The sequence below is a fragment of the Cherax quadricarinatus genome, chromosome 72, assembly GCF_038502225.1.
Source record: "Cherax quadricarinatus isolate ZL_2023a chromosome 72, ASM3850222v1, whole genome shotgun sequence".
Taxonomy (NCBI): Eukaryota; Metazoa; Arthropoda; class Malacostraca; order Decapoda; family Parastacidae; genus Cherax; species Cherax quadricarinatus.
Window position 1 is genome coordinate 5188223 of NC_091363.1, and position 27361 is coordinate 5215583.

A 27361-nucleotide genomic window follows, 5' to 3' on the forward strand; every position below is an offset into this window, starting at 1 on the left:
ATCCATTCTCTCTAAATGACCAAACCACCTCAAGAACCCCTCTTCTGCCCTCTGACTAATGCTTTTATTAACTCCACACCTTTTCCTAATTTCCACACTCCGAATTTTCTGCATAATATTTACACCACACATTGCCCTTAGACAGGACATCTCCACTGCCTCCAACTGTCTCCTTGCTGCTGCATTTACCACCCAAGCTTCACATCCATATAAGAGTGTTGGTACTACTATACTTTCATACATTCCCTTCTTTGCCTCCATAGATAATGTTTTTTGACTCCACATATACCTCAATGCACCACTCACCTTTTTTCCCTCATCAATTCTATGATTAACCTCATCCTTCATAAATCCATCCGCCGACACGTCAACTCCCAAGTATCTGAAAACATTCACTTCTTCCATACTCCTCCTCCACAATTTGATATCCAATTTTTCTTTATCTAAATCATTTGATACCCTCATCATCTTACTCTTTTCTATGTTCACTTTCAACTTTCTACCTTTACACACATTCTCAAACTCATCCACTAGCCTTTGTAATTTTTCTTTAGAATCTCCCATCAGCAAAAAGTAACTGTGTCAATTCCCATTTTGAATTTGATTCCTCATAATTTAATCCCACCCCTCTCCCGAACACCCTAGCATTTACTTCTTTTACAACCCCATCTATAAATATATTAAACAACCATGGTGACATTACACATCCCTGTCTAAGACCTACTTTTACCGGGAAGTATTCTCCCTCTCTTCTACACACCCTAACCTGAGCCTCACTATCCTCATAAAAGCTCTTTACAGCATTTAGTAACTTACCACCTATTCCATATACTTGTAACATCTGCCATATTGCTCCTCTATCCACTATCATATGCCTTTTCTAAATCCATAAATGCAATAAAAACTTCCCTACTTTTATCTAAATACTGTTCACATATATGCTTCAATGTAAGCACTTGATCTACACATCCCCTACCCACTCTGAAGCCTCCCTGCTCATCCGCAATCCTACATTCTGTCTTACCTCTAATTCTTTCAATTATAACCCTACCGTACACTTTTCCTGGTATACTCAGTAAACTTATTCCTCTATAATTTTTACATTCTCTTTTGTCCCCTTTCCCTTTATATAAAGGGACTATACATGCTCTCTGCCAATCCCTAGGTACCTTCCCCTCTTTCATACATTTATTAAATAAAAGTACCAACCACTCCAACACTATATCCCCCCCTGCTTTTAACATTTCTGTCATGATCCCATCAGTTCCAGCTGCTTTACCCCCTTTCATTCTACGTAATGCCTCACGTACCTCCACCACAATTACATTCTGCTCTTCTTCACTCCTAAAAGATGGTATACCTCACTGGCCAGTGCATGAAATTACCGCCTCCCTTTCTTCCTCAACATTTAAAAGTTCCTCAAAATATTCTTGCCATCTACCTAATACCTCCCTCTCCCCATCTACTAACTCCCCTACTCTGTTTTTAACTGACAAATCCATACTTTCCCTAGGCTTTCTTAACTTGTTTAACTCACTCCAAAATTTTTTCTTATTTTCATTAAAATTTCTTGACAGTGCCTCTCCCACTCTATCATCTGCTCTCCTTTTGCACTCTCTCACCACTCTCTTCACCTTTCTTTTACTCTCCATATACTCTGCTCTTCTCTTAACACTTCTTTGTAAAAACCTCTCATAAGCTACCTTTTTCTCTTTTATCACACCCTTTACTTCATCATTCCACCAATCACTCCTCTTTCCTCCTGCCCCCACCCTCCTATAACCACAAACTTCTGCCCCACATTCTAATACTGCATTTTTAAAACTATTCCAACCCTCCCCAATCCTCCCACTACTCATCTCTGCACTAGCCCACCTTTCTGCCAATAGTCGCTTGTATCTCTCCCGAACTTCCTCCTCCCTTAGATATATTTTAATATAAAAGAAATACAGTAATAAAATCTCATCCATTCAGTTCATCTCATCAAACTGCTTACATCCAGTATTACACATTTCTCAACCATCTGCCCTCCCTGTTCTTCCTCTCTACTTCCCTATCTTTAAACACACTCACAAAAGTACCTGTCCTTTCACATCTTCCTCTCTACCTCTAACCTCAAACTCACTCACACTACCTGCCCTCAATCTGCATTCTATTTCTTTCTTTCAAAAATGCTCACTAAGTTACCCACCCACTTCTCTCTAATCTACTTCATACTCTCAAACACACACACTTACCTACCTGCTCTCTTTTGCCTTCCTAAATACACTCACTCAACTACCCATCCTCTTCCTTCTCCCTCTACTTCCTACTGTCAAACTTAGTGCAGACTATCTTCACATAGCTAGTGCAGACTATCTTCACATATACATACACTACATATACTGAATAAAACAAAAATCTACTTACCTGTGGGAACAACGGTCTGTCATCTCGATTGTATTTAATGCAATCATCAAATAGACGACGTATTGGCTTGGGCATATCTGAACGAAGGTATGTCATGTCTGGCCGCAAATATCCTCGGCCCACCATGAATAGAATCTGTTAAAAACAATTTTGAATTATTTCACAGATATATTACGTGTGTCTAAGCTGTTGTATCTAAGCACATCTGCAAAGACAGTGATCATATATGAGTGATGGTGAAAGTGTTGAATAATGGTGAAAGTTTTTTCTTTCTTTTTGGGTCACCCTGCCTCAGTGGGAAATGGCCAACGTGTTAAAAAACAATTACATACCAAGGAACTTACACACAGTAAGTTTAAGTATTTTACTATTTACATCTTCGAGTTATGAAATTGTAATACAGTAACATGGGGGTTTGAATCCATGGCAAGCCAGTCCTAAAACTAGAAAGCCAATGTGCTAACCACTATACCATACTGGCATAATAAGATTCATCCAATTACAGTTTAAGTACAGGAAAATAATCTAAATAATAATAATAATAATAATAATATGGTACTTGCCAATTTCTGGCTATATTTTTTAACACGCCAGCCATCTCCCACCAAGGTATGATGATCCCAAAAAAGAAAACACATTCACCAACACTCATTCAATAGCTGTCTTGTCAGAAGTGCACAGACATCATAATTCATATGACCATCTAAACTGTAACATCTCCTTCCTTTCAGAGTGCAGGTACTGTACTTCCCACCTTCAGGTGCTGCAGTATATGTTGGACAAATCTTCAAATCTCCCACTGAAGCAGGGTTAGTCCAAAAAGAAAAACAAAAGTTTCTCTTTTCAACTTAAGTAATGTATACAGGAGAAAGGGTTAGGTTGGACAAATATTTTTTTTTTTTTTTAACAAACCGGCCGTATCCCACCGAGGCAGGGTGGCCCAAAAAGAAAAACAAAAGTTTCTCTTCAAATTTAGTAATTTATATGGGAGAAGGGGTTACTAGCCTCTTGCTCCCAGCATTTTAGTCGCCTCTTACAACACGCATGGCTTACGGAGGAAGAATTCTGTTCCACTTCCCCATGGAGATAAGAGGAAATAAACAAGAACTAGAAAGAAAATAGCAGAAAACCCAGAGGGGTGTGCGTATATATATGCTTGTAGACGTATGTGTAGTGTGACCTAAGTGTAAGTAGAAGTAGCAAGATGTACTTGAAATCTTGCATGTTTATGAGACAGAAAAAGGGACACCAGCAATCCTACCATCATGTAAAACAATTACAGGCTTTCGCTTTACACTCACTTGGCAGGACGGTAGTACCTCCCTAGACAAATATACAAGTGAAAAAAGATTGGTTTGAGAAGGGCAGTGCTCCTCTATTCTTATAATCTTCCACACAGGTTGAGGATGTATTAAGTAGTAGTGAGGTCAAAGGCAGTACACAAGTGTTTCCAACACTGAACCTGAATTTAGCAGCCAAGGGTCTAAGTTTCTCTTATGGAAAAAAAAGTATTTTTTTTTTTTTATCTTTTACATTATATGGGTTTGGCTCTTAAGAGAGACATACAACAACATACATTTTGAACTCTTAAGTTTGGAATAGTGAACTTTTAGTTTAACGAGATTCAGAATAATCTGACAGTTGTATCCTACCAAGCATAATGATAACTATTTAGTTTTGGCTTTGAAAATATTTTTTGGGATCACTTATATGCTATACCAGTCTAAAAAAAAAATTACACTTAAACCTGGCACGTTTTGCCACAATGGTGAAATTCTTAGGCTCAAAATCTTATTACAAAATTTTTACAAACAAGAAACAATGTGATGTAGTGAAGCCTATTTAAAAAAGGAACCATTTACCTGGTCTTTATTATTTATAGTTGAATATGGGAGGCAACCGGAGAATAGCTCATATAGAACTATCCCAAATGCATACACATCACTCTGGGAGGTATAAGGGTTTTCATCTTGCATTCTTATCACCTCTGGTGCCATCCAAAGTATTGATCCAGAGGGTTGTTGGATTTGTCGCCCACCCTGACATTCTTGGGTCCATCGGCCACCCTGCAAGTGTATGTTACTCTTTAGCATACTGTAAATTATATATTAATCAAACCTGATTTGCACAAGTAACAACCAATGCTCATACCAAGACCTGAACCTCAAACAAGGAATGATGTCTGTCAGAGTTCACTTGTTCTACAAAAAAGCTAATTTTTCAACTTTTTTTTTTTTTAACAAGTCGGCCATCTCCCACCGAGGCAGGGTGACCCAAAAAGAAAGGAAATCCCAAAAAAGAAAATACTTTCATCACTCAACACTTTCACCTCACTCTCACATAATCACTGTTTTTGCAGAGGTGCCCAGAATACAACAGTTTAGAAGTATATACGTATAAAAATACACAATATGGTGATATAATGTCCAACTTTGGTAATATAGCATCATAAGCCTTGGTAATATAATATAAAAGTTGTCAAAAGTCAGATCAGACAAGTTGATTAACCTGTATTATAAAAGTAAACATGGCAGTACTGTACTAGTTTAAAACACTTTACCATATGAACCTTAAACTAATGAAAAGAGTAACATAAAAAAAAGGAAAACAATGTAGAAGAAATGGAAACCTCCAGGGTCATGTGGTATATTTATAATAAAAACCAATTCACCACATTATAAAGTATATGTATGTCATGCCTTTCAAACTCATAATTCTTTTGTCAGTATAGGGAAGAGAAAAAAAAAGTGCTTGAAATAGTGGGTCTGAGGCAATGAGAAAGGACTCCGGCAACCCATGAGGTTAACAGAAATACCAAGCAAGGAATAAGGCTCATAACATATTAGCCCTACAGTCATTAGAGAATCCATTACCTGAGAAAAATTGGCATATAAAATTACAAAAATGTATCCAAAACAGTTATGAGGGAGCCAAACAAGCTATACAGACTTACACTGTCCAAGTTCAATATGTCTCAAGAACTAAAAGTTATGTAATGACTATGACAATTTACACTATAAACTACAATTTGATATTGAAATCAGTTGAGAAGATAAGGGAGAGAGAACACCTGAAAAACACTAATGATAACAAACTAAAGCATTATAGCAAATCATTAAAACAATTTTCTTAACACAGCATTAGCCTTATTTGTTCCCTTGTTAACTTGTGTGAAAGATGATTATAATTACTGAAATGGAAATCATTGAAAAAGAACAAATAATGTGTTACCTTGACTGTCGCAAGACCAAAGTCCCCAATCTTAACTGTATAATCATCATGTAGGAATATGTTATTTGACTTCAAATCTCTGTGGATTATATTCTTTGCGTGGAGGTAGCTGAAAAAGATGCACTTATTAGATTCTTCAAAAAAGCTGTATTTACAATATGCCTGACAAGCTGCTTTAGAAAAACACGCAAGCAAATGCTAGGACTGAAACGTTTTCTAATATGTAAAAACTAATGTGTTTTTCTGGTAAACTAATATGTTTTTTATATTTGCACATAAAAAATCCAAGGCTATGAATATAATTGCAAACCAATATTACAGAACAATATAAACTATCAAATACTCACTCCATGCCTTGTGACGTTTGTCGGGCAATATCTATAATTCTCATAAGCTCAAATTTAGTCTCCTGAACGTGGAGGTGTTTATAAAGGCTAGACCCTTCGCACCACTGGGTTACAATTGCCAACTGCTGAGTCTTAACACACCCCATAAACAATAGAATATTTACATGTCTGTAAGCAGAAGAGGGTAAGATGTATCACCATCATATTAAAGAAAAAAATTAGCCCACAAAGGCACATGAAACATCAATATCGTCCTAGTGAGGCCACTTCAAAGAACACAAGATTCCGCACAAAAAAAAAAAAAAAAAAAAAAAAAAAAAAAAAATTATAAATTATTCAGTTTTGAAAATAGGACTGATAACACATAATTCAGTCTCTCAAATTAAATCTTTCAAGGCAGCAAGGTGCATAGCAATCATCATGGTCTTACTCTCATATCATGAGAAATGGTTTAAATATTATTATTTTATTCATGGGAAAGTGCCATAGGTCATACAAAGCCTGGTGAATGGGAAGTAATCAGGTTCAATCCAAGGGAAAGATAGCTCTAATTCTTTGGATCAAAAACTCTTTACTGACACCAAGGCATTCCCTTCCTTGAAACAATCTTCCTATCACTTTCAATATTCCATTCAATACCAAATGTGAAGCTTGTGCATTAAAATTCTAAATCTTGTTTGATATTAGAAATTCAGATAAGCTGCATATGCAATCCATTTACATTTAAATCAAATTTCATTCACTGATATTCTCATTCTCCCTCTCAACACACTGGCCATCTCTCATCAAGATAGAAGTGACCTTCACTGTCACTCATCCAATCACTTTTGCCAGAATCATGCTGACATCACTTCAGATGACCCTTCAAACTGCAACACCCCCCACCCCTCCTTAAAAATGCAGGCACTATATATATCTACCTCCAAGGCTCAAATTCAGCTAACCGGTTTTCCCGAATTCCTTCATCAATGTTACCCTGTTCATGTTCCAAATAGCACATCGTCATAAAAGCTACTTGCCTCCATTGACTCTTGTCTAACATGCTCTCACACGCCTGTTAGATGCTCAAGCCCCAAGCACTCAAAACTTCCTTACTCCCTCCCTCCAAATTTTTCTTGGATGACCCCTACCACTCCTCTCCACCCCAGATTTACACACCCATATAATCATTCTATTTTGTTCCATCCTTCCTAAAATGTCCAAACCATTTCAACAACCCCTCTGCTATCCTCTGAATAAAACTTGGTAACCCTATTCCTTTTTCAAATCGCCAAGATCTGAATTCTCTGCATAATAGTATTCACACCACAAACTGCCCTCAAACATGACATCTCCATTACTTCCAGTCTCCAACTTGCTGTAACAATAAAAACCCATGCTTCACACCCATATAAGAATTGAAGAAGTGATAAGGTTATTTTTAAGTGCTTAGTCCCTTAGATTAGATACAAAGTGTTGAGTCACTTAATCCTGATACTATACCTCTCAAGGAGAGGCACGAGAATGGAGACTCATATACTGGAACCTGAGAAGTATAGCAGTTAAGACAGTATCACAGGCAGAAGCATAAGTTGGGCCAGCAGTTAACAATAGAATTGAAGAAGTCTTCTATACCAAGTTTCCACTGTGTTGCTTTGACAATACATATTCTTACATTAATAGTATACAACAACAAATGTATTGGTGGATAAAAGGTTGATGGGTAGGCTCCAGGATGTACATGTTTATAGAGGGGCAACTGATATATCGGATCATTATTTAGTTGTAGCTACAGCTAGAGTAAGAGGTAGATGGGACAAGAGGAAGGTGGCAACAACAAGTAAGAGGGAGGTGAAAGTGTATAAACTAAGGGAGGAGGAAGTTCGGGTGAGATATAAGCGACTATTGGCAGAAAGGATGTTCTAGTGCAAAGATGAGTAGTGGGGGGGTTGAAGAGGGTTGGAATAGTTTTAAAAATGCAGTATTAGAATGTGGGGCAGAAGTTTGTGGTTATAGGAGGGTGGGGGCAGGAGGAAAGAGGAGTGATTGGTGGAATGATGAAGTAAAGGGTGTGATAAAAGAGAAAAAGGTAGCTTATGAGAGGTTTTTACAAAGCAGAAGTGTTATAAGAAGAGCAGAGTATATGGAGAGTAAAAGAAAGGTAAAGAGAGTGGTGAGAGAGTGCAAAAGGAGAGCAGATGATAGAGTGGGAGAGGCACTGTCAAGAAATTTTAATGAAAACAAGAAAAAAATTTGGAGTTAAACAAGTTAAGAAAGCCTAGGGAAAGTATGGATTTGTCAGTTAAAAACAGAGTAGGGGAGTTAGTAGATGGGGAGATGGAGGTATTAGGTAGATGGCGAGAATATTTTGAGGAACTTTTAAATGTTAAGGAAGAAACAGAGGCAGTAATTTCATGCACTGGTCAGGGAGGTATACCATCTTTTAGGAGTGAAGAAGAGCAGAATGTAAGTGTGGGGGAGGTACGTGAGGCATTATGTAAAATGAAAGGAGGTAAAGCAGCTGGAACTGATAGGATCATGACAGAAATGTTAAAAGCAGGGGGGGATATAGTGTTGGAGTGGTTGGTACTTTTGTTTAATAAATGTATGAAAGAGGGGAAGGTACCTAGGGATTGGCAGAGAGCATGTATAGTCCCTTTATATAAAGGGAAAGGGGACAAAAGAGACTGTAAAAATTATAGAGGAATAAGTTTACTGAGTATACCAGGAAAAGTGTACAGTAGGGTTATAATTGAAAGAATTAGAGGTAAGACAGAATGTAGGATTGCGGATGAGCAAGGAGGTTTCAGAGTGGGTAGGGGATGTGTAGATCAAGTGTTTGCATTGAAGCATGTATGTGAACAGTATTTAGATAAAGGTAGGGAAGTTTTTATTGCATTTATGGATTTAGAAAAGGCATATGATAGAGTGGATAGAGGAGCAATGTGGCAGATGTTGCAAGTATATGGAATAGGTGGTAAGTTATTAAATGCTGTAAAGAGTTTTTATGAGGATAGTGAGGCTCAGGTTAGGGTGTGTAGAAGAGAGGGAGACTACTTCCCGGTAAAAGTAGGTCTTAGACAGGGATGTGTAATGTCACAATGGTTGTTTAATATATTTATAGATGGGGTTGTAAAGGAAGTAAATGCTAGGGTGTTCAGGAGAGGGGTGGGATTAAATTTTGGGGAATCAAATTCAAAATGGGAATTGACACAGTTACTTTTTGCTGATGATACTGTGCTTATGGGAGATTCTAAAGAAAAATTGCAAAGGTTAGTGGATGAGTTTGGGAATGTGTGTAAAGGTAGAAAGTTGAAAGTGAACATAGAAAAGAGTAAGGTGATGAGGGTGTCAAATGATTTAGATAAAGAAAAATTGGATATCAAATTGGGGAGGAGGAGTATGGAAGAAGTGAATGTTTTCAGATAATTGGGAGTTGACGTGTCGGCGGATGGATTTATGAAGGATGAGGTTAATCATAGAATTGATGAGGGAAAAAAGGCGAGTGGTGCGTTGAGGTATATGTGGAGTCAAAAAACGTTATCTATGGAGGCAAAGAAGGGAATGTATGAAAGTATAGTAGTATCAACACTCTTATATGGGTGTGAAGCTTGGGTGGTAAATGTAGCAGCGAGGAGACGGTTGGAGGCAGTGGAGATGTCCTGTTTAAGGGCAATGTGTGGTGTAAATATTATGCAGAAAATTCTGAGTGTGGAAATTAGGAAAAGGTGTGGAGTTAATAAAAGTATTAGTCAGAGGGCAGAAGAGGGGTTGTTGAGGTGGTTTGGTTATTTAGAGAGAATGGATCAAAGTAGAATGACATGGAAAGCATATAAATCTATAGGGGAAGGAAGGTGGGGTAGGGGTCGTCCTCGAAAGGGTTGGAGAGAGGGGGTAAAGGAGGTTTTGTGGGCAAGGGGCTTGGACTTCCAGCAAGCGTGCGTGAGCGTGTTAGATAGGAGTGAATGGAGACGAATGGTACTTGGGACCTGACGATCTGTTGGAGTGTGAGCAGGGATTCAGGAAAGGTAGGGGGTGTGTGGACCAGGTGTTTACAGTGAAACATATAAGTGAACAGTATTTAGATAAGGCTAAAGAGGTCTTTGTGGCATTTATGGATTTGGAAAAGGCATATGACAGGGTGGATAGGGGGGCAATGTGGCAGATGTTGCAGGTGTATGGTGTAGGAGGTAGGTTACTGAAAGCAGTGAAGAGTTTTTACGAGGATAGTGAGGCTCAAGTTAGAGTATGTAGGAAAAAGGGAAATTATTTCCCAGTAAAAGTAGGCCTTAGACAAGGATGTGTGATGTCACCATGGTTGTTTAATATATTTATAGATGGGGTTGTAAGAGAAGTAAATGCGAGGGTCTTGGCAAGAGGCGTGAAGTTAAACGATAAAGAATCACACACAAAGTGGGAGTTGTCACAGCTGCTCTTTGCTGATGACACTGTGCTCTTGGGAGATTCTGAAGAGAAGTTGCAGAGATTGGTGGATGAATTTGGTAGGGTGTGCAAAAGAAGAAAATTAAAGGTGAATACAGGAAAGAGTAAGGTTATGAGGATAACAAAAAGATTAGGTGATGAAAGATTGGATATCAGATTGGAGGGAGAGAGTATGGAGGAGGTGAATGTATTCAGATATTTGGGAGTGGACGTGTCAGCGGATGGATCTATGAAAGATGAGGTGAATCATAGAATTGATGAGGGGAAAAGGGTGAGTGGTGCCCTTAGGAGTCTGTGGAGACAAAGAACTTTGTCCTTGGAGGCAAAGAAGGGAATGTATGAGAGTATAGTTTTACCAATGCTCTTATATGGGTGTGAAGCATGGGTGATGAATGTTGCAGCGAGGAGAAGGCTGGAGGCAGTGGAGATGTCATGTCTGAGGGCAATGTGTGGTGTGAATATAATGCAGAGAATTCGTAGTTTGGGAGTTAGGAGGAGGTGCGGGATTACCAAAACTGTTGTCCAGAGGGCTGAGGAAGGGTTGTTGAGGTGGTTCGGACATGTAGAGAGAATGGAGCGAAAGAGAATGACTTCAAGAGTGTATCAGTCTGTAGTGGAAGGAAGGCAGGGTAGGGGTCAGCCTAGGAAAGGTTGGAGGGAGGGGGTAAAGGAGGTTTTGTGTGCGAAGGGCTTGGACTTCCAGCAGGCATGCGTGAGCGTGTTTGATAGGAGTGAATGGAGACAAATGGTTTTTAATACTTGATGTGCTGTTGGAGTGTGAGCAAAGTAACATTTATGAAGGGGTTCAGGGAAACTGGCAGGCCGGACTTGAGTCCTGAAGATGGGAAGTACAGTGCCTGCACTCTGAAGGAGGGGTGTTAATGTTGCAGTTTAAAAACTGTAGTGTAAAGCACCCTTCTGGCAAGACAGTGATGGAGTGAATGATGGTGAAAGTTTTTCTTTTTCGGGCCACCCTGCCTTGGTGGGAATCGGCCAGTGTGATAAAAAAAAAAAATAATAATTCAGGGAAACCAGTTATTTTCATATAGTCAGACTTGAGCCTTGGAAATGGGAAGTACAATGCCTGCACTTTAAAGGAGAGGTTTGGGATATTGGCAGTTTGGAGGGATATGTTGTGTATCTTTATATGTGTGTGCTTCTAAGCTGTTGTATTCTGAGCACCTCTGCAAAAACAGTGATAATGTGCGAGTGTGGTGAAAGTGTTGAATGATGATGAAAGTATTTTCTTTTTGGGGATTTTCTTTCTTTTTTTGGGTCACCCTGCCTCGGTGGGAGACGGCCGACTTGTTGAAAAAAAAAAAAAAAAAAATTGACAAATAAGACGCTTGCAACATCTGGGTATCGTTTCTGACGAGACATTTCAATGGCTGTGCAGGTGAAGTGATATGACAATAAAGATGTCTCTTATTCTTTAACTTGTTGGTATTTTACATCAATGTAAAAGAATATGGCAACTAAACAGTGGGAAAGGAAATCACACTGTGAAAACAGCATTTTGTTTGAAAGTTTTCTAATACACTATTTATCAACAGATAATATCCATCTTACCTTGTTTTTTTTAAGACTGATACTTCATTCTTGAAGGCAGAATACTGTGCTGGTGTAGGGTCACGGACATTTAAGGTTTTCACGGCAACAGGGCCATGCCAGTGACCACGATAAACTGTTCCAAAAGACCCAGACCCTATGCGATGACCAATCAATATTTCATTTACTGGAATTTCCCAGTCTTCTACTGTATCTTTGGATGACTGTCTCACCTGAAAAAACGTGCACACACACCAAAAAAAAATTAATACACCTGTATTCAAAAGGGCAAAACCCATAAAAATGAAAAGGCATTACAGATTGATCCATAACTGCCTATTAAAAAAAAAAAAAAAAAAAAAAAAAAAATTATAATACTTTGCAACTTTCCTCATTTTTGCTAACTGTTGTTAAATGTTCACAAAGTTCTGCAAACCCTAAGTATATAATTTTTATCTGGTTAGTTTCCTCCAGGACCTTCACTTGCCATTTCCTGCTTATCAATGTTTTTTTAAAACTGATTTTAACTGAATAAATGATACATCCCATGACAAGCTTAAATACTAATACACATTGGTTACTTCATGATATGAGAAGAATATTTTTGTAACTCATAAATGCAACCTCCTTTACTTTAATGCTCGCAAAGGGAATAATATAGACTGCAGCACAAGTTTCTAAGGCAGTTAAATAGCACTGAATCTGAAGCCATTCAGAAAAAGCATTCATAAATTTTCACATGGAAACTAATTTCCCATTTTATTCAATAGAAATGGCAAGTTGACACCTGCACAGTCCAAAAATGGAGACGCACATCAATTACATCAACTATGTACTCACAAAACAATATGCCCAGTGACACTACTGAGCAGATTCATATAATGTATACATGTCTCTCTCTTTTTATAACTAGACAAACATAGAATCTTAACATTATTATGTTAAAACAGTAAAAAGCAAACAGAATTACAAACAACTGTTCAGAAAAACTATGACAAGCAACGAAACTGAGGCATTAATTCTCGGACTGAAATTCACTAGATTCTAGTCCTTAGTGAACACACAAATACTGACATGTTCTGTAAAACACCTAACACACAATTACTACCTTACTAAAAGGCTATATCTTGCACAAGGTATTCTAATATCATTGGTCACCAAGAAATCCTTTCCCTCCATGCCCAAGAAATACATTGCTGCCTCATATGACTTAGATATTAAATGAGCACTTGAGAATAACAGATCTATGCAAAGTAAAACTTCCTTGCCTCTCTTGGTCTTAGTAAGTTCATCATCATCAAGCTTATAAGTAACCTGCTTATTTTTCTGAAGTGGGATAAATTAGTGCTGAAAAAAAAAAAATTCCCACGTGTGGAACTCCACCAATTGGTTCATTAAAATCCTACAAAAACAAGGGGTAAAAAATCTGCAATTCTGCTAGGCAAGAAGAACACCTCGCAAAAACCACACCAAGGCTAGTTAATCCAACTATTGTGTGCTCATCCTTGTGGCCTTGAATTGAATCTGCAGCTCTCAAACCACTGACATCAAGCAACAACCTATCTTCTATTTTCCAGAGGTATTATACTGACCATCTTCCATATTTCTGGCACATTAGTCATTTGCAGTGATTCATTTAACAAGCAAAGAGTTTGCTAAGTTCCTACGTTACATAAGTATACAGGTACTGAACTTAAAGCTTTTAGTTTAACCAATAAACAAATTAATTCACTGTTTAACATGGAAAGTTTTAACAATGACAAGGATTAAGACATACTATGTGAATATTATTTTATCACATAAAAAAAGATTCAGTTACATTCTAAACATTCTAAAAAAAAAAAAAAAAAATTAGGAAATACACACCTTTTTGCCAGAAACAGACTCATCGGCTGATCTTGCTCTTGGTCGCACAGCCCTAAGTGTGTTAGTGGGAGAGGCCTGTGCTGAATGAGAACCCTGGACTGGCCGAGTGGGACTGCTGGTGGGGCTGGTGGGTTGGGGTGGTGCCAGTACCCCTCCTGCTGCATGCCCTGGGGAGGGCATTGCTATATGGGTCATGTGTGTTGTGGGGCTCCAAGTTCCCTTTCCACCATCATGCAGGTAGAATGCTGATGGCCCAAAGAAGTGGAGCCCTGCACAGAGCAGATCAACATGGTCGTGTGGACGTGCAGCATAGGCGCACACAGCAGCAACACGTGGTAGGGGAGACATGCACATGCACATTAGCAACATTCAAACACTTATGCACTTATTCCCATAAAACAGCAGAGTATTAGCTAAGAAAAAAGGCAGGGCTCAATTTTCTATATACATATATAATTGTGATTGATTCCCAGATATGAATGGTCCACATAAAGCCATCTCAAAGACAGAATAATCTCCAAATGTCTATATTTAACTCTTGCTTAAGTCTTCGCTGTATAAGGCACCAAGGCAGGCAACAAGTATAGTATGTGCAAAACAGCTAACCAATAACCTGCTGAAAGCAGTGCCTGAATGACAGCAATAGCACTTGTGCCTAAGCAATGCAGCATCTGCAGCACTTCTATTAAGTGACAATTAAGTAACCTTTCTGTAACCTTAATTAAAATTTTATGATGACAACTTATTAATAGTAAAATACTTAATTATTTTTGTAAGAAATATTTTACATATAATTGTTGGGGGAGTGGATATCTTTTGTTTAGAGATAAATGGGATCATTTCTGACACAGCAGAGCTTTTGGTCATCTTATTGATCTTATGCCAACTAGAAACACACTGCCATAATTCATACAAAGTATTACCACAAGAGGCTAAAGCAAATTACATTCAAAATAATTCAGTCCTGGCATACAATGAATATCTAATGTAATGTATCATCACTGATTACAAGTACTTCATTTAACAACATTCTTTGCAAAAAGATTCAAGTGATTCAAGAGTGTCCTTAACTGGTAGCAAATGTTTATCAGTGGTTTTCAAATTACAGCATCATGTCAGCATAAAACCTGGAAAATTCTTTAAATGTTACATGAAGTATGTTGATGATAAAAAAAATGCAAATGAAAAATGAATCTGATTAAAGTGAAGTACAAGTAGACGAGACTGATGATAAAGAATGATGACTGAGGTGGATGAACACCACAATATAAATGAAGTACTGCATAATGTATTAAATAGGTGTCCAAATCAGCAACTGAATATGTAAATCAGGAAGGTAAGTGTAGGAATATATATCCTAATGAACCAGATTCAGAGTTATTGGAAGAATGAAACAGTAAATGAAGAGTGATCATATATTTTTTCCTGAAAACAAAATAATAAAACAGAGCTGATTAGGTATTAAGAAAGAAAAGTTCAATTGTTCAGATAAACAGCTGGTAAGGACATGCAGTAAAGACAGCATCCCAGACAACAAGACACAAATTAAAAACACAAACCATTAAATTACATAAAAGATGCCTATTAACTGCATGATAAAAACTTTTTGATGAGACCAAAGTGCGACAGTCACAAGACAAAATTCAATGCAGTAACCTAAGGATTACATTTTTGTAAATAAATTCGGTTGCTGGAAGACAGCACCTTTATATATTATTGAAAAGACTGATGTCAAATCCAAGTTGATAAGAAAACAATAGTGAATATCAGCCTTGCTTGTATGTACACAGGACATCTATGCTCAGTTATTTCTAACAACTTCGTAAGAATCATCAAATTAACTTCAGAACCCACTAATGAATTAGACTTCAGCATAAGTTGTCATTCATATTGCAGTTCACTGGTTCAGTGATTTACTGAATTAAAGCAAATGACAAATAATAAAACAAACAATACCAGAGAAATAAAAAAGGATCCCTTGCCAAAGTGTGTCTTTCAATCCATGTAACACCTTCCTTCCTAGACCTATTGCCATATTAGTCTAACTGCAATACTCTACTGAATTTTAAAAATTATTGCTTATATAAAAAGAATAAAAAGACTGTACATAACTTTTATGAAAAATGAATTATAATTTCCATTTTCTTTGAAAAAAAAAATCTACAAGGAGTCTCTAACTTTCTCTAAATACTGTGTAACAAGTGGCCTAGCAACTTGACTCAGGGTGTTAGTAAGTCAGCAGCTATGTCAGGCTTTTCTTCTCAGATGTTTCTCCATTCAAATGCCTCACTCTCTCCATGAAGATGTTTATTATTATTATTATCATCATTTTTTAACAAGTCGGTCGTCTCCCACCGAGGCAGGGTGACCCAAAAAGAAAGAAAATCCCCAAAAAGAAAATACTTTCATCATCATTCAACACTTTCACCTCACTCACACATATTATTATTATTATTATTATTACATGTATTATTATTATTATTAACACATCGCGAGTTTCCCACCAAGGCAGGATGGGCCAAAAGAGAAAAATTTTCACCATCTTTCATTTCATCACTGTCTTCCAGAGGCACGCTTACACTTCAGTCATAAAACTGCAACATTAACACCCCTCTTTCGGAATGCAGGCACTGAAGAGGCAATTTTTTTTTCTTTCAGGGGAAAGTATTAAACCTTTAGGGGTCAGACAACACCTGGAGCCAAGGAAATAGAAAATAAATCCAGTTCCTTGGATCAAGAGCCACTTGCCAGCATCAAGGGGCCTGAAGTGGTAAAGCTTAGTCAATTGCTATCTTATTTTCTATGAAGTTCAATGTATTTTAACAAATCAATTTTTTTTAAATAAACCAGCCATATCCCACAGAGGCAGGGTGACCTATGAAGAAAAATGAAAGTTTTTCTTTCTAAATTTAGTAATTTATAGAGGAGAAGGGGTTACTAGCCTCTTGCAAATTCAAAATATAAAATAATATAATAAAATAAGGTGCGAAATCTAAAAGGGTCAATAAATATAAAAAAAATTGTAAAAAGAGGAACTGTCTTAATAGATATTATATGAACAAAAAGAATTCAGCCAGATTCAGAGAACTTAAAAACATTAATATGATTAAAAAAACATGTGTGAGCGTGCTAGTTGGGAGTGAATGGAGACAAATGGTTTTTGGGACCTGATGAATTGTTGGAGTGTGAGCAGGGTAATATTTTGTGATGGGATTCAGGAAATCTGGTTAGCTGGACTCTAGTCCAGGAGGGGTCTGAGATATTGGCCGTTTGGAGTAACATCTAAATTGTCATATCTGAGAGTTTCTGCAAAGGTAGTGATTATGTGTGAATGATGATGAAAAAATTTCTTTCTCTGGATCACCCTGTCTCTGTGGGAGACGGCCATCGTGTTTCGGAAAAATAAAATTGGGATGGAAAATAATAATAGTACTGAATAGTGCTGGAGTTTACCTGGAGAGAGTTCCGGGGGTCAACACCCCTGTGGCCCGGTCTGTGACCAGGCCTCATGGTGGATCAGGGCCTGATCAACCAGGCTCTTACTGCTGGCTGCACGCAATCCAACGTACGAGCCATAGCCCAGCTGTATTAATAATTTGCTTTTAACATGACAGCTGTTTCCCACCATGACAGGACGACACAAAAAAGGAAAACCTATTCACCAGGACCCATTCCTTAGCTCTTCTTCAAAAATGCAAGGACATCACATCATCATCATCCTCCATCCCTTATTCATTCAGAGTACAAGAACTGTACTTCCAACCTCCAGTCTTTAGTAGTGTGTGAAGCTAAAATACAGTCACTTAAGTAAAGGAGAATGAATAAATAGTAATGATGATGCTTTCAACTGAAGTAATTAAAGGATGATTAGTAGTGAGAACAGAAGAAACATGTGAATGCTTTCAGTGCATTAAGTACACTATAATATTCATCACTTGTAATACTTGGAACTCTCTCTCTAAGGAGTTGCTCTGTTGTTAGTCATATCACAGAATATCATAAGCTCTGCGACATTATTTCTTGTTAGCTACCAAACCAAAAGGCTAGATGTTTACTTTGAGCAAAAACTATTTTTCTTTACACTTCAGATTTTTATAAAAAAAAAAAATATATCTATATATATATTTCTCTGATGCAAAATTTAAATTAAAAAAATCTAATTTATATAATTTATTACCCTGTTAATGTTGCAGTTTAAAAACTGTAGTGTAAAGCACCCTTCTGGCAAGACAGTGATCTGAATGATGGTGCTTTTTCGGGCCATGCAATCGGCCGGTGTGATAATAAAAAAAAAATAAAAAAATAAGTGCCATTAACAAATAAGTGTGAACTATGCCATGGTGCAAGCATATATATAACAATAAAGAAAGCTTTGAGCAGAGGAGTGCAGCATAATACGACTGTGTAATTTTAATACACTTCAGAGAACATGCACAGGTATGATGCTATACAATCATGATTGATATATTATTAATCGTATTTGCTTAATTTAGTGGACAATGTGAATATTTTCTAATGAGGTGATAGACTCACGGATATTATTACAAGCATTATAAGTAATAAGTAATTCATACATAGCAATGCTAAACATTAGTATCATTCTTGTTAATGTTAGCCAGGAGTACATAAATATCTATGTATAGTATATGAAAATTGAGCCCTGCTAAATATCTGGCTTTATTTATTATGTAATCTAAAGCATACAAAATACAATAAGTGAGCATTACATACACTATTTTTCATAAAGCACATGAGAACACTGCCATGAAACATTGTGGGGAAGGAGACAACATTAATTTATAATGAACCCTTGTCTAGAGTGCAAGGTATATAATATAAACCCACAACATTCATAAATTATAGATATTTAAAACCAAACCATAGATGAAAGTATTGCATAAACACGAATGACTGCAAAAAATTTAGAAAGTGTAAAAATTATACATTGTTTTAAAGTTATACAGTGGAACCTTGGTTTTAGTTTGCCCTGGTTTTCATCGAATTTGATTTTCAACGACTTTTTTTTGTCAAAATTCTGTCCCAGTTTTCGTTCATCACCTCGGTTTTCGTCGAGTTGACCGTGGTTCACTGTACCGAACGCGTCCACCCACACCCACACAGATTCCATGCGTTCTGAGTCAGCCTAGCTTTCTTGTCGAGTGAGCATTACCCTGCGCATTCATCCGAAACATTTCGTAATAATCCATTGTTTTTTGTGCTTGTTTATTAAGTGTGACTGCTAAGTAAGCAACCATGGGGCAAAAGAAAAGTTCCGAGTGCCAGCCCTTTGATAGAATTCAATAAAGAGCTCATAGAATGAGTTGCAAAGTTTTGTGGAAAAATATCACTACCACCCTCTACAAAGGTAGAGGGTGGTAGTGATGGCAGTAAAGGGTGGCAGTGATGGTGGTAAAGGGTGGTAGTGATGGTGGTAGAGGGTGGTAGTGATGGTGGTAGAGGGTGGCAGTGATGGTGGTAGAGGGTGGCAGTGATGGTGGTAGAGGGTGGCAGTGATGGTGGTAGAGGGTGGCAGTGATGGTGGTAGAGGGTGGTAGTGATGGTGGTAGTGATGGTGGCAGAGGATGGTAGTGATGGTGGTAGAGGGTGGTAGTGATGGTGGTAGAGGATGGTAGTGATGGTGGTAGAGGATGGTAGTGATGGTGGTAGAGGATGGTAGTGATGGTGGTAGAGGATGGTAGTGATGGTGGTAGAGGATGGTAGTGATGGTGGTAGAGGATGGTAGTGATGGTGGTAGAGGATGGTAGTGATGGTGGTAGAGGATGGTAGTGATGGTGGTAGAGGATGGTAGTGATGGTGGTAGAGGATGGTAGTGATGGTGGTAGTGATTGTGGTAGAGGGTGGTAGTGATTGTAGTAGAGGGTTGTAGTGATGACGGTAGAGATACCCTCTCCCTTCCTCGCCGTCTTCCATACGCCAACAAGTCTTCAATAAAGGCAAAAGTGATGTTAAATGTTCATTTATACATTTCATTAGTTCTTTATATTTATTTCTCATTGTTTTCTGTATGTAAAACTATAGTTATTCTCTATAAAATGAATTTTTTTGTTAATACTTTTGGGTGTCTGGAACAGATTAATTGGATTTACATTATTTCTTATGGGAAATATTGCTTCAGTTTTCGTTGAATTCGGTTTTCGTCAGACTCTCTAGAACAAATTAATAACGAGAACCAAGGTTCCACTGTATGTGAAAAAAAAGTAGGATTTACAACAGACACAGGAGCCTCTTCAGCCCTTGAACACTCAGTTGAACCTACCACTAATTTGAAAGAACATGTGCAAACTTCATTTTAGTAGTAGAGATTAAGCAATGAGGACCTTTTTTTTCTAATGTAAGAAAAAAAACATTTCAGGAACAATTTAATACCCTATGATAATCAATTAAAGGCATGAGCTTAGCTAAACATTATCAACTGCTAGCATTAACTTATATGGCGCAGCAAAGCAGAATGCACTTTTGTCAAATATTCCCACTAATTCCTTAAAACAAGGACAACTGTCACATCACTCAGTATGGAAGTTAACTTTATTTAATACCCAACTAAATCAACATTCATACATAGTAGTACACCAGAGAGGGAATTTTCACTTTATTTTCTACATATTTTTTACTAACTGTTGGGAAAAATTTATGACCATGGTACAAATTAACTAATAAGAAACAGCGAGACAACACACCTAGTTCCCAACGCTCTACAACTTCCAATATAGGCAGGCATTCTAATTCTCAAGCATCAAACTCTGACTACAAATGGGTATTTACGATATAAAATCATAGTTATGAGCTCTATTTTTCTTCGTAGCATTCACTTGAAGTATGCATGTGATGGTCTCCTGTTCTTACCTCCACTTCCATAATACCCTGTCACATTAGTCTGTTCATTTAAATGTTTTCCTAACTTGTTCCATTGCCTTTTATATTGCATTCCTTCCTTCCTTTACCTAGTATAAGCTTGCTGAAATAATTCTCAATCTTTACACACATCATGATAGAAAACAATTTAAAATAAAATTAGGCAATATGCTTGCTAAGCAAGCACCTGTTACTATTAGTTTCGTTTCCTTTCAGCAAAATCCTGTACGTGTTTCAAAACTATTAAGCTACAAGGACAGAATAAATAATAATAAATAGATAGGCAGATTTCAATTATTTATATTTCAAAATGCTATTGACAGAATTCCCTATGAAAGATAGAAACTACAAATATTACATTGGATGAGAAATTTACCTATTTGAAAAGACAATTTAAAAACTGATGAAAAAAATTCACTGGAAAATGCCACTAGTATCATTCCTTAGCCCAAAAATGTACGTATCAAATTTCTTTAGGGAATAAAAAGATACTGTATATTTGTGAATGAAGGAAAAATCTTTGCAAAATAAATATTAAAAATGACTAAATCCCTACAAGATGGATAAACTGAGGAAACGAAGTAATAAATGGATGATGGAAATTTTTATTTTTTTTTTTAACCCCAATAGCTATCTCCTGCCAAGACAGGGTGACCCCAAAGAAGAAACACATTTACCATCATTCATTTAACAGAATCTTCCCAGAAATGTGCTGACATCAGTTAGGATAACCTTTGATTGCAATATCCCCAACCCATCCTGAGTGCAGGTACTGTCCTTCCTTCTTCCAGGATTCAAGTTCACTTAACCAGTTTCCCGAGTCTCTTCCTAAAATTTACCCTGCTCACACTCCAACACTGTATAGCCATTAAAACCCACTTGTCTCCCTTCACTCCTATCTACCACAGTCACAAGTCTGCTGGGTTCTCAAACCCTTAGAACCTAGAGCCTTTTTACCTCCTCCTTCCAACTGTGCTTGGGGTGAAGTGAAAGCCAACTAGAGGGAAACAAACACAATCTTATTAAATAAAGGCAAGAGAGAGAGAGGGGTGGGGAACTGAAACAGATCTGGGGATTACTATTACATAGAACATAGAAGAGGAACTGCCAACTATATACTTTATACAACAGAGGTTCCACTGACATCAGAGGCCACCTATCTGTATCCTAGGCAATAATACAATACTTAAGAGAATTACAGTGCCATGTTATAATAGAAGATAAGATAGTTGGCATATAACCTCCCTCCCCCCCCCCAAAAAAAAATGAAAATACGTCAGCCAGCTAAGGTAAAAAAAAAAAATTGCTTTGACAAATAGTGTTTTAACAGGACTATCAATAGACACACCTTCAGCTGCAGTATTGTAAGCCAAGGGATCAATCTATAACCAATGACTATTTATCTATTGATGAATGAACAAAAGAAATAACTTCTGAGATATGACCTACAAATAAACATCCATGATTAGAAGAGTGAGAAACATCAACACTGTCCTGGTTTTCATCCTATACACACATATACATGCACTGCTTTCTTCAGTTACAAGATAAAGGTTTCCAGCATAATTCGAACACTGGTAAATATACTTTAATCTGCCTGGTGTGGAAAAGCAGTATAGTTAATTGATATAAATAAGTAAGCTTCATTTATTCATACAAACAGAATACAAAAATAGAGCAAAGCTTATTGAGAAGCTCAGTAAGAGACAATTACATGCAGGAAACTGAGTTCAAAATTTATTCTTAAATTTTAATAACACGTATTGCTACACTTGGTCTTATGTATTAAAGGTCTCCTAAAACTACATCTTTTCTTAAACTCAACGCCTTACTCACCTATGATCTACTCTCGTGAACATACACAATACCATCACTGCCTAATACATAAGCAATGATCTTCTGGTTAAAAATTAAACTGATTAGGTTTTGCTGGTATGGGGATCGGTGGTAATGAACTGACAAAACAAATATCGCCTAAATAACTTATACTGACAACTTTTATTTACCTTAATAATCTTTTCTATTGTTGGAGTTTTGTATCTAACATCTATAATAAAATAGGGAGTTTATAGTTTTGTTTGTTAATATAAGTGCATCTTTATTATCTAACTTTTTCACAGTATGAGGTGGTCAAACTGAAATATGGGGGAAGTGCTAAGCCCATAGGGGTCATACACCAGGAAGAATGGAAAGCAATCAGAGGAAGGAGAGGAGAATTGCAATTCCTTAGATCAAGAGCCCCTCACCTGCAAGGAAGATGGTGTAAAAAAAAAAAAAAAACAGGGTCTGATGTCCACAAAAGAAAAAAGAAACATAAAGCCTTTCCTATAAGTTTAGTATAGAAGCTATCCAAAAAGGTTCATCAGTTGGTCCTGTAAAACATTAAAAGTTGGTATTTTTAAGAGGCGCACGAGTTTCCCTGTCTCCTAATATCATGTTTATTTTTCCACTATAATTTACATTCTCCATAATTACTATCGCATTACATAATTACTATCGCATTACATAATTACTATCGCATTACTGAGCTTTACTAAGACCTGTGCAATACAATTGTCCTCAAAGATCTATTAAGTTATACCATGAATTAAGGAAAGATCCTAGACTTCACCTTACAAAAGTAGACAAAGCAAATGCGATAGTAATTATGGACAAGGCGGATTATAGGGGAAAAATAACATATTAGAAAACAGGGGAACTGATGTGCCCCTTAAGAATGTTCTGTTGGTATTAGTGTTCATTGTGTTGATCTTCGTTCTGCAGTTAATGGGCTAGCAAAACTTTTTTTTTAGCACACTTCTGTAATCACTATAGGTTAAGTAATACAAAAATTTGTCAATACTGGTAGTGAACTGACAGAGTTGAGCCATTTGTATCAGTGTTAAATTATCTGACATACAATGAGCAACTATATCAACTGCAATTTGCATGGTTTTGCTGTATTTAAAATTGAGTGGCTCCCAAATTGAAATGTAACTCATCTTTTTCATTGTGCACATTAAGCTGATTCAACCAACAGAACCTAACTATTCTATTCATGATAACCTTCTCCCCCCCCCCCCCAAAAAAAAATCAGTGCACACAAATTGCAATCATTCTCCTGGTAGATTTCTTAAACTCCCCTCTCCTTCAATTACATGATCAGCTCCTTCATTCTATACCTTCTACCATGCTACCTCATTTTTTATTTTCAATACCTCTGCAATGCCCTCGTATCTACTCAGTCATAGCACTGCCTCACCTAAACTCTCTCTTCTTATCTCAATTCCCAATTTACTCTATCTTCAATTCCAACATAATTACAAAAATTTAGTATCGCTGAAGATCTTAAAAGTGCCAAAAACCTCATATTGGTATCAAAATAAATTTTTTACCAAACAATATGAGTAACACTTATTTATAAATAAATCAAATATACAGTGGACCCCCGCATACCGCACGCATCGCATACTGTACAATCCGCATACCGCTCGCTTTTTCGCAAAAATTTTGCCTCGCATACCGCCCAAAAACCCGCTCACCGCCCTTCGTCCGAGACGCGTCCAATGTGCGGCCTGAGCCACGCTCACATGTTCCGCCGGTGGCATTGTTTACCAGCCAGCCTCCGCGGTAACATCCAAGCATACAATCGGAACATTTCGTATTATTACAGTGTTTTTGGTGATTTTTTCTGGAAAATAAGTGACCATGGGCCCCAAGAAAGCTTCTAGTGCCAACCCTACAGCAATAAGGGTGAGAATTACTATAGAGATGAAGAAAAAGATCATTGATAAGTATGAAAGTGGAGTGCGTGTCTCCGAGCTGGCCAGGTTGTATAATAAACCCCAATCAACCATCGCTACTATTGGTGGTACAGCTGCTGCTGCACTGTCAGCTGCTGCTGCTGTTGTACCACCGTCAGCTGCTGCTGCTGCTGTAGCATCGTCTGCTGCTGCTGTAGCATTGTCTGCTGCTGCTGTAGCATAGTCTGTTGCTGCTGTAGCATCGTCTGCTGCTGCTGTAGCACCGTCTGTTGCTGCTGTACCACCGTCAGCTGCTGCTGCTGCTGTAGCACCGTTGTTGGTGTGGCTTATTGAGAATACCAAGAAACAATTAACCCCAGAGGATTTGCCACCCAGGATAACCCAAAAAAGTCAGTGTCATCGAAGACTGTCTAACTTATTTCCATTGGGGTCCTTAATCTTGTCTCCCAGGATGCAACCCACACAAGTCGACTAACACCCAGGTGAACAGGGAAAAATGCCTGGAACTAGTGCTCATATTGGTGAATTTAAAGCCAGCAAAGGTTGGTTTGAGAGATTTAAGAATCGTAGTGGCATACACAGTGTGATAAGGCCTGTTCTGGAAGAAAATGCCAAACAGGACCTACAGTACTCAGGAGGAAAAGGCACTCCCAGGACACAGTGTCTCATCAGTCATTGCTGCATCTTCAATAAAGGTAAGTGTCATTTATTCTTCATTTAGTAGAGTAGTACATGCACAATATATATTGTGCATGTACTACTCTACTATTGTACATGTATCCTTCTCTTTGTGTGTAGGAAAATGTATATTTCATGTGGTAAAAAATTTTTTTTCATACTTTTGGGTGTCTTGCACGGATTAATTTGATTTCCATTATTTCTTATGGGGAAAATTCATTCGCATACCGAACATTTCGCATAACAACCAGCCGTCTTGCACGGATTAAGGTCGCTATGTGGGGGTCCACTGTATAAGATGAAAATACTAGTAAGGTTTCTATAATTTTTTACTTTATATAAAAATTTCAAGTCAATTATTCAGCATTCATATTATAATTTTATCCTATTTCATGTAACAAATTTGTCTTAAATTTAACACACTGACTTTAATGCAAAAATTGTTTTATTATTACAGCATAATCAAAACTTGCTTACGGTTAGTTCTAATTAATTATATATTTAAAATCAAATCAATCACAAACCTGGACTTGTAGGATTGTAATTCCTGCCCATCCTATGTGCAAACTCTGCTAGGGACACAGCATCTGAGGGGTTGCTAGGGTTGACCAAGTTAATGCAGACATTGGGTGCGGAGGATGAGCGATCACGGGGAGCCAGAGGTGCCGGGGCAGGTCGGGGAAGGGTGGGTGGTGCCTGCCCTCCTCCACCCCCACCACCACAGTGTACAGAATACTGACTCCGGTAAGGTTCCATATAATGACCACCATAGGGACCATGGTATGGGCCTATGAGGGGGTGTTGAACCCCTGGAGGTCCTCCCCAACTCGTAGTTGTTAATATTCCTGCTGGGTTATCTTGATGAGATGCTAATAAACTGAAAACAAAATTAGATTTTTCATAACCTTCATACTATATGTTTGACATTATTTTGGGAAAAATAACTCTGAAATATTAGGAAGCATGTGATTAAGGGTTTTCTCACAACCAAGCCAGCATTCTTAAATTCTTCTAAAAACATTCCATTCCTGCCTAACATCAAATGGTGCAGATTATACGTGTGAGCAAGGGTTTAAACTGTATTGTAAACGACATTTTCAGCGCAAATACAAAGGCATACTTTTGCAGGAATTAGAAAAAAAAACACAGTTGCAGAGGAAGCTCTATATACAACTTCATTATGTTCTACACAGAACAAGATAATGTCAAAAGAAAAGCCTGCTACATACCTATACCTGTTCTTCACTTTTAATAAAAAAAATCAGGTAAGAATGATTTTTACTTAATAGTACTCAAATCACCTTTGTTTAATAATAGTTATTTTTGAAGTAGATATATGTTTGACTTCCAGCAAGCGTGCGTGAGCGTGTTAGATAGGAGTGAATGGAGACGAATGGTACTTGGGACCTGACGATCTGTTGGAGTGTGAGCAGGGTAATATTTAGTGAAGGGATTCAGGGAAACCGGTTATTTTCATATAGTCGGACTTGAGTCCTGGAAATGGGAAGTACAATGCCAGCACTTTAAAGGAGGGGTTTGGGATATTGGCAGTTTGGAGGGATATGTTGTGTATCTTTATATGTGTATGCTTCTAAACTGTTGTATCCTGAGCACCTCTGCAAAAACAGTGATAATGTGCGAGTGTGGTGAAAGTGTTGAATGATGATGAAAGTATTTTCTTTTTGGGGATTTTCTTTCTTTTTTGGGTCACCCTGCCTCGGTGGGAGACGGCCGACTTGTTGAAAAAAAAAAATATATATATATGTTTGACACTTGTACTTATTTAAAATGACTATCCAGTAATTATCTTTCCTCTTTCTTATATTTTTTTTGTTTATTATCACACTGGTCGATTCCCACCAAGGCAGGGTGGCCCGAAAAAGAAAAACTTTCACCATCATTCACTCCATCACTGTCTTGCCAGAAGGGTGCTTTACACTACAGTTTTTAAACTGCAACATTAACACCCCTCCTTCAGAGTGCAGGCACTGTACTTCCCATCTCCAGGACTCAAGTCCGGCCTGCCGGTTTCCCTGAACCCCTTCATAAATGTTACTTTGCTCACACTCCAACAGCACGTCAAGTATTAAAAACCATTTGTCTCCATTCACTCCTATCAAACACGCTCACGCATGCCTGCTGGAAGTCCAAGCCCCTCGCACACAAAACCTCCTTTACCCCCTCTCTCCAACCTTTCCTAGGCCGACCCCTACCCCACCCCCCTTCCACTACAGACTGATACAC

The 27361-nt window shown here is 37.7% G+C and overlaps 1 protein-coding gene across 2 annotated transcripts in view; it reads right to left on the reverse strand.

The window, feature by feature from the left end:
* Nucleotides 1–27361, reverse strand: part of Raf (Raf oncogene) — a 44804-nt gene that overhangs the window by 3467 nt on the left and 13976 nt on the right. Inside the window, exons 7-13 of one of the 2 annotated variants that reach the window (XM_053795038.2) lie at nucleotides 25642–25994; nucleotides 13824–13990; nucleotides 11979–12190; nucleotides 5988–6155; nucleotides 5641–5749; nucleotides 4272–4475; nucleotides 2410–2544 (exon numbers count right to left, since the gene is read on the reverse strand). In XM_053795038.2, the coding sequence (XP_053651013.1) occupies nucleotides 2410–2544; nucleotides 4272–4475; nucleotides 5641–5749; nucleotides 5988–6155; nucleotides 11979–12190; nucleotides 13824–13990; nucleotides 25642–25994 (1348 nt within the window). Of the gene's footprint in view, nucleotides 1–2409; nucleotides 2545–4271; nucleotides 4476–5640; nucleotides 5750–5987; nucleotides 6156–11978; nucleotides 12191–13823; nucleotides 14093–25641; nucleotides 25995–27361 lie in introns of both variants that reach the window. The other variant, XM_053795037.2, reaches the window with a different exon arrangement.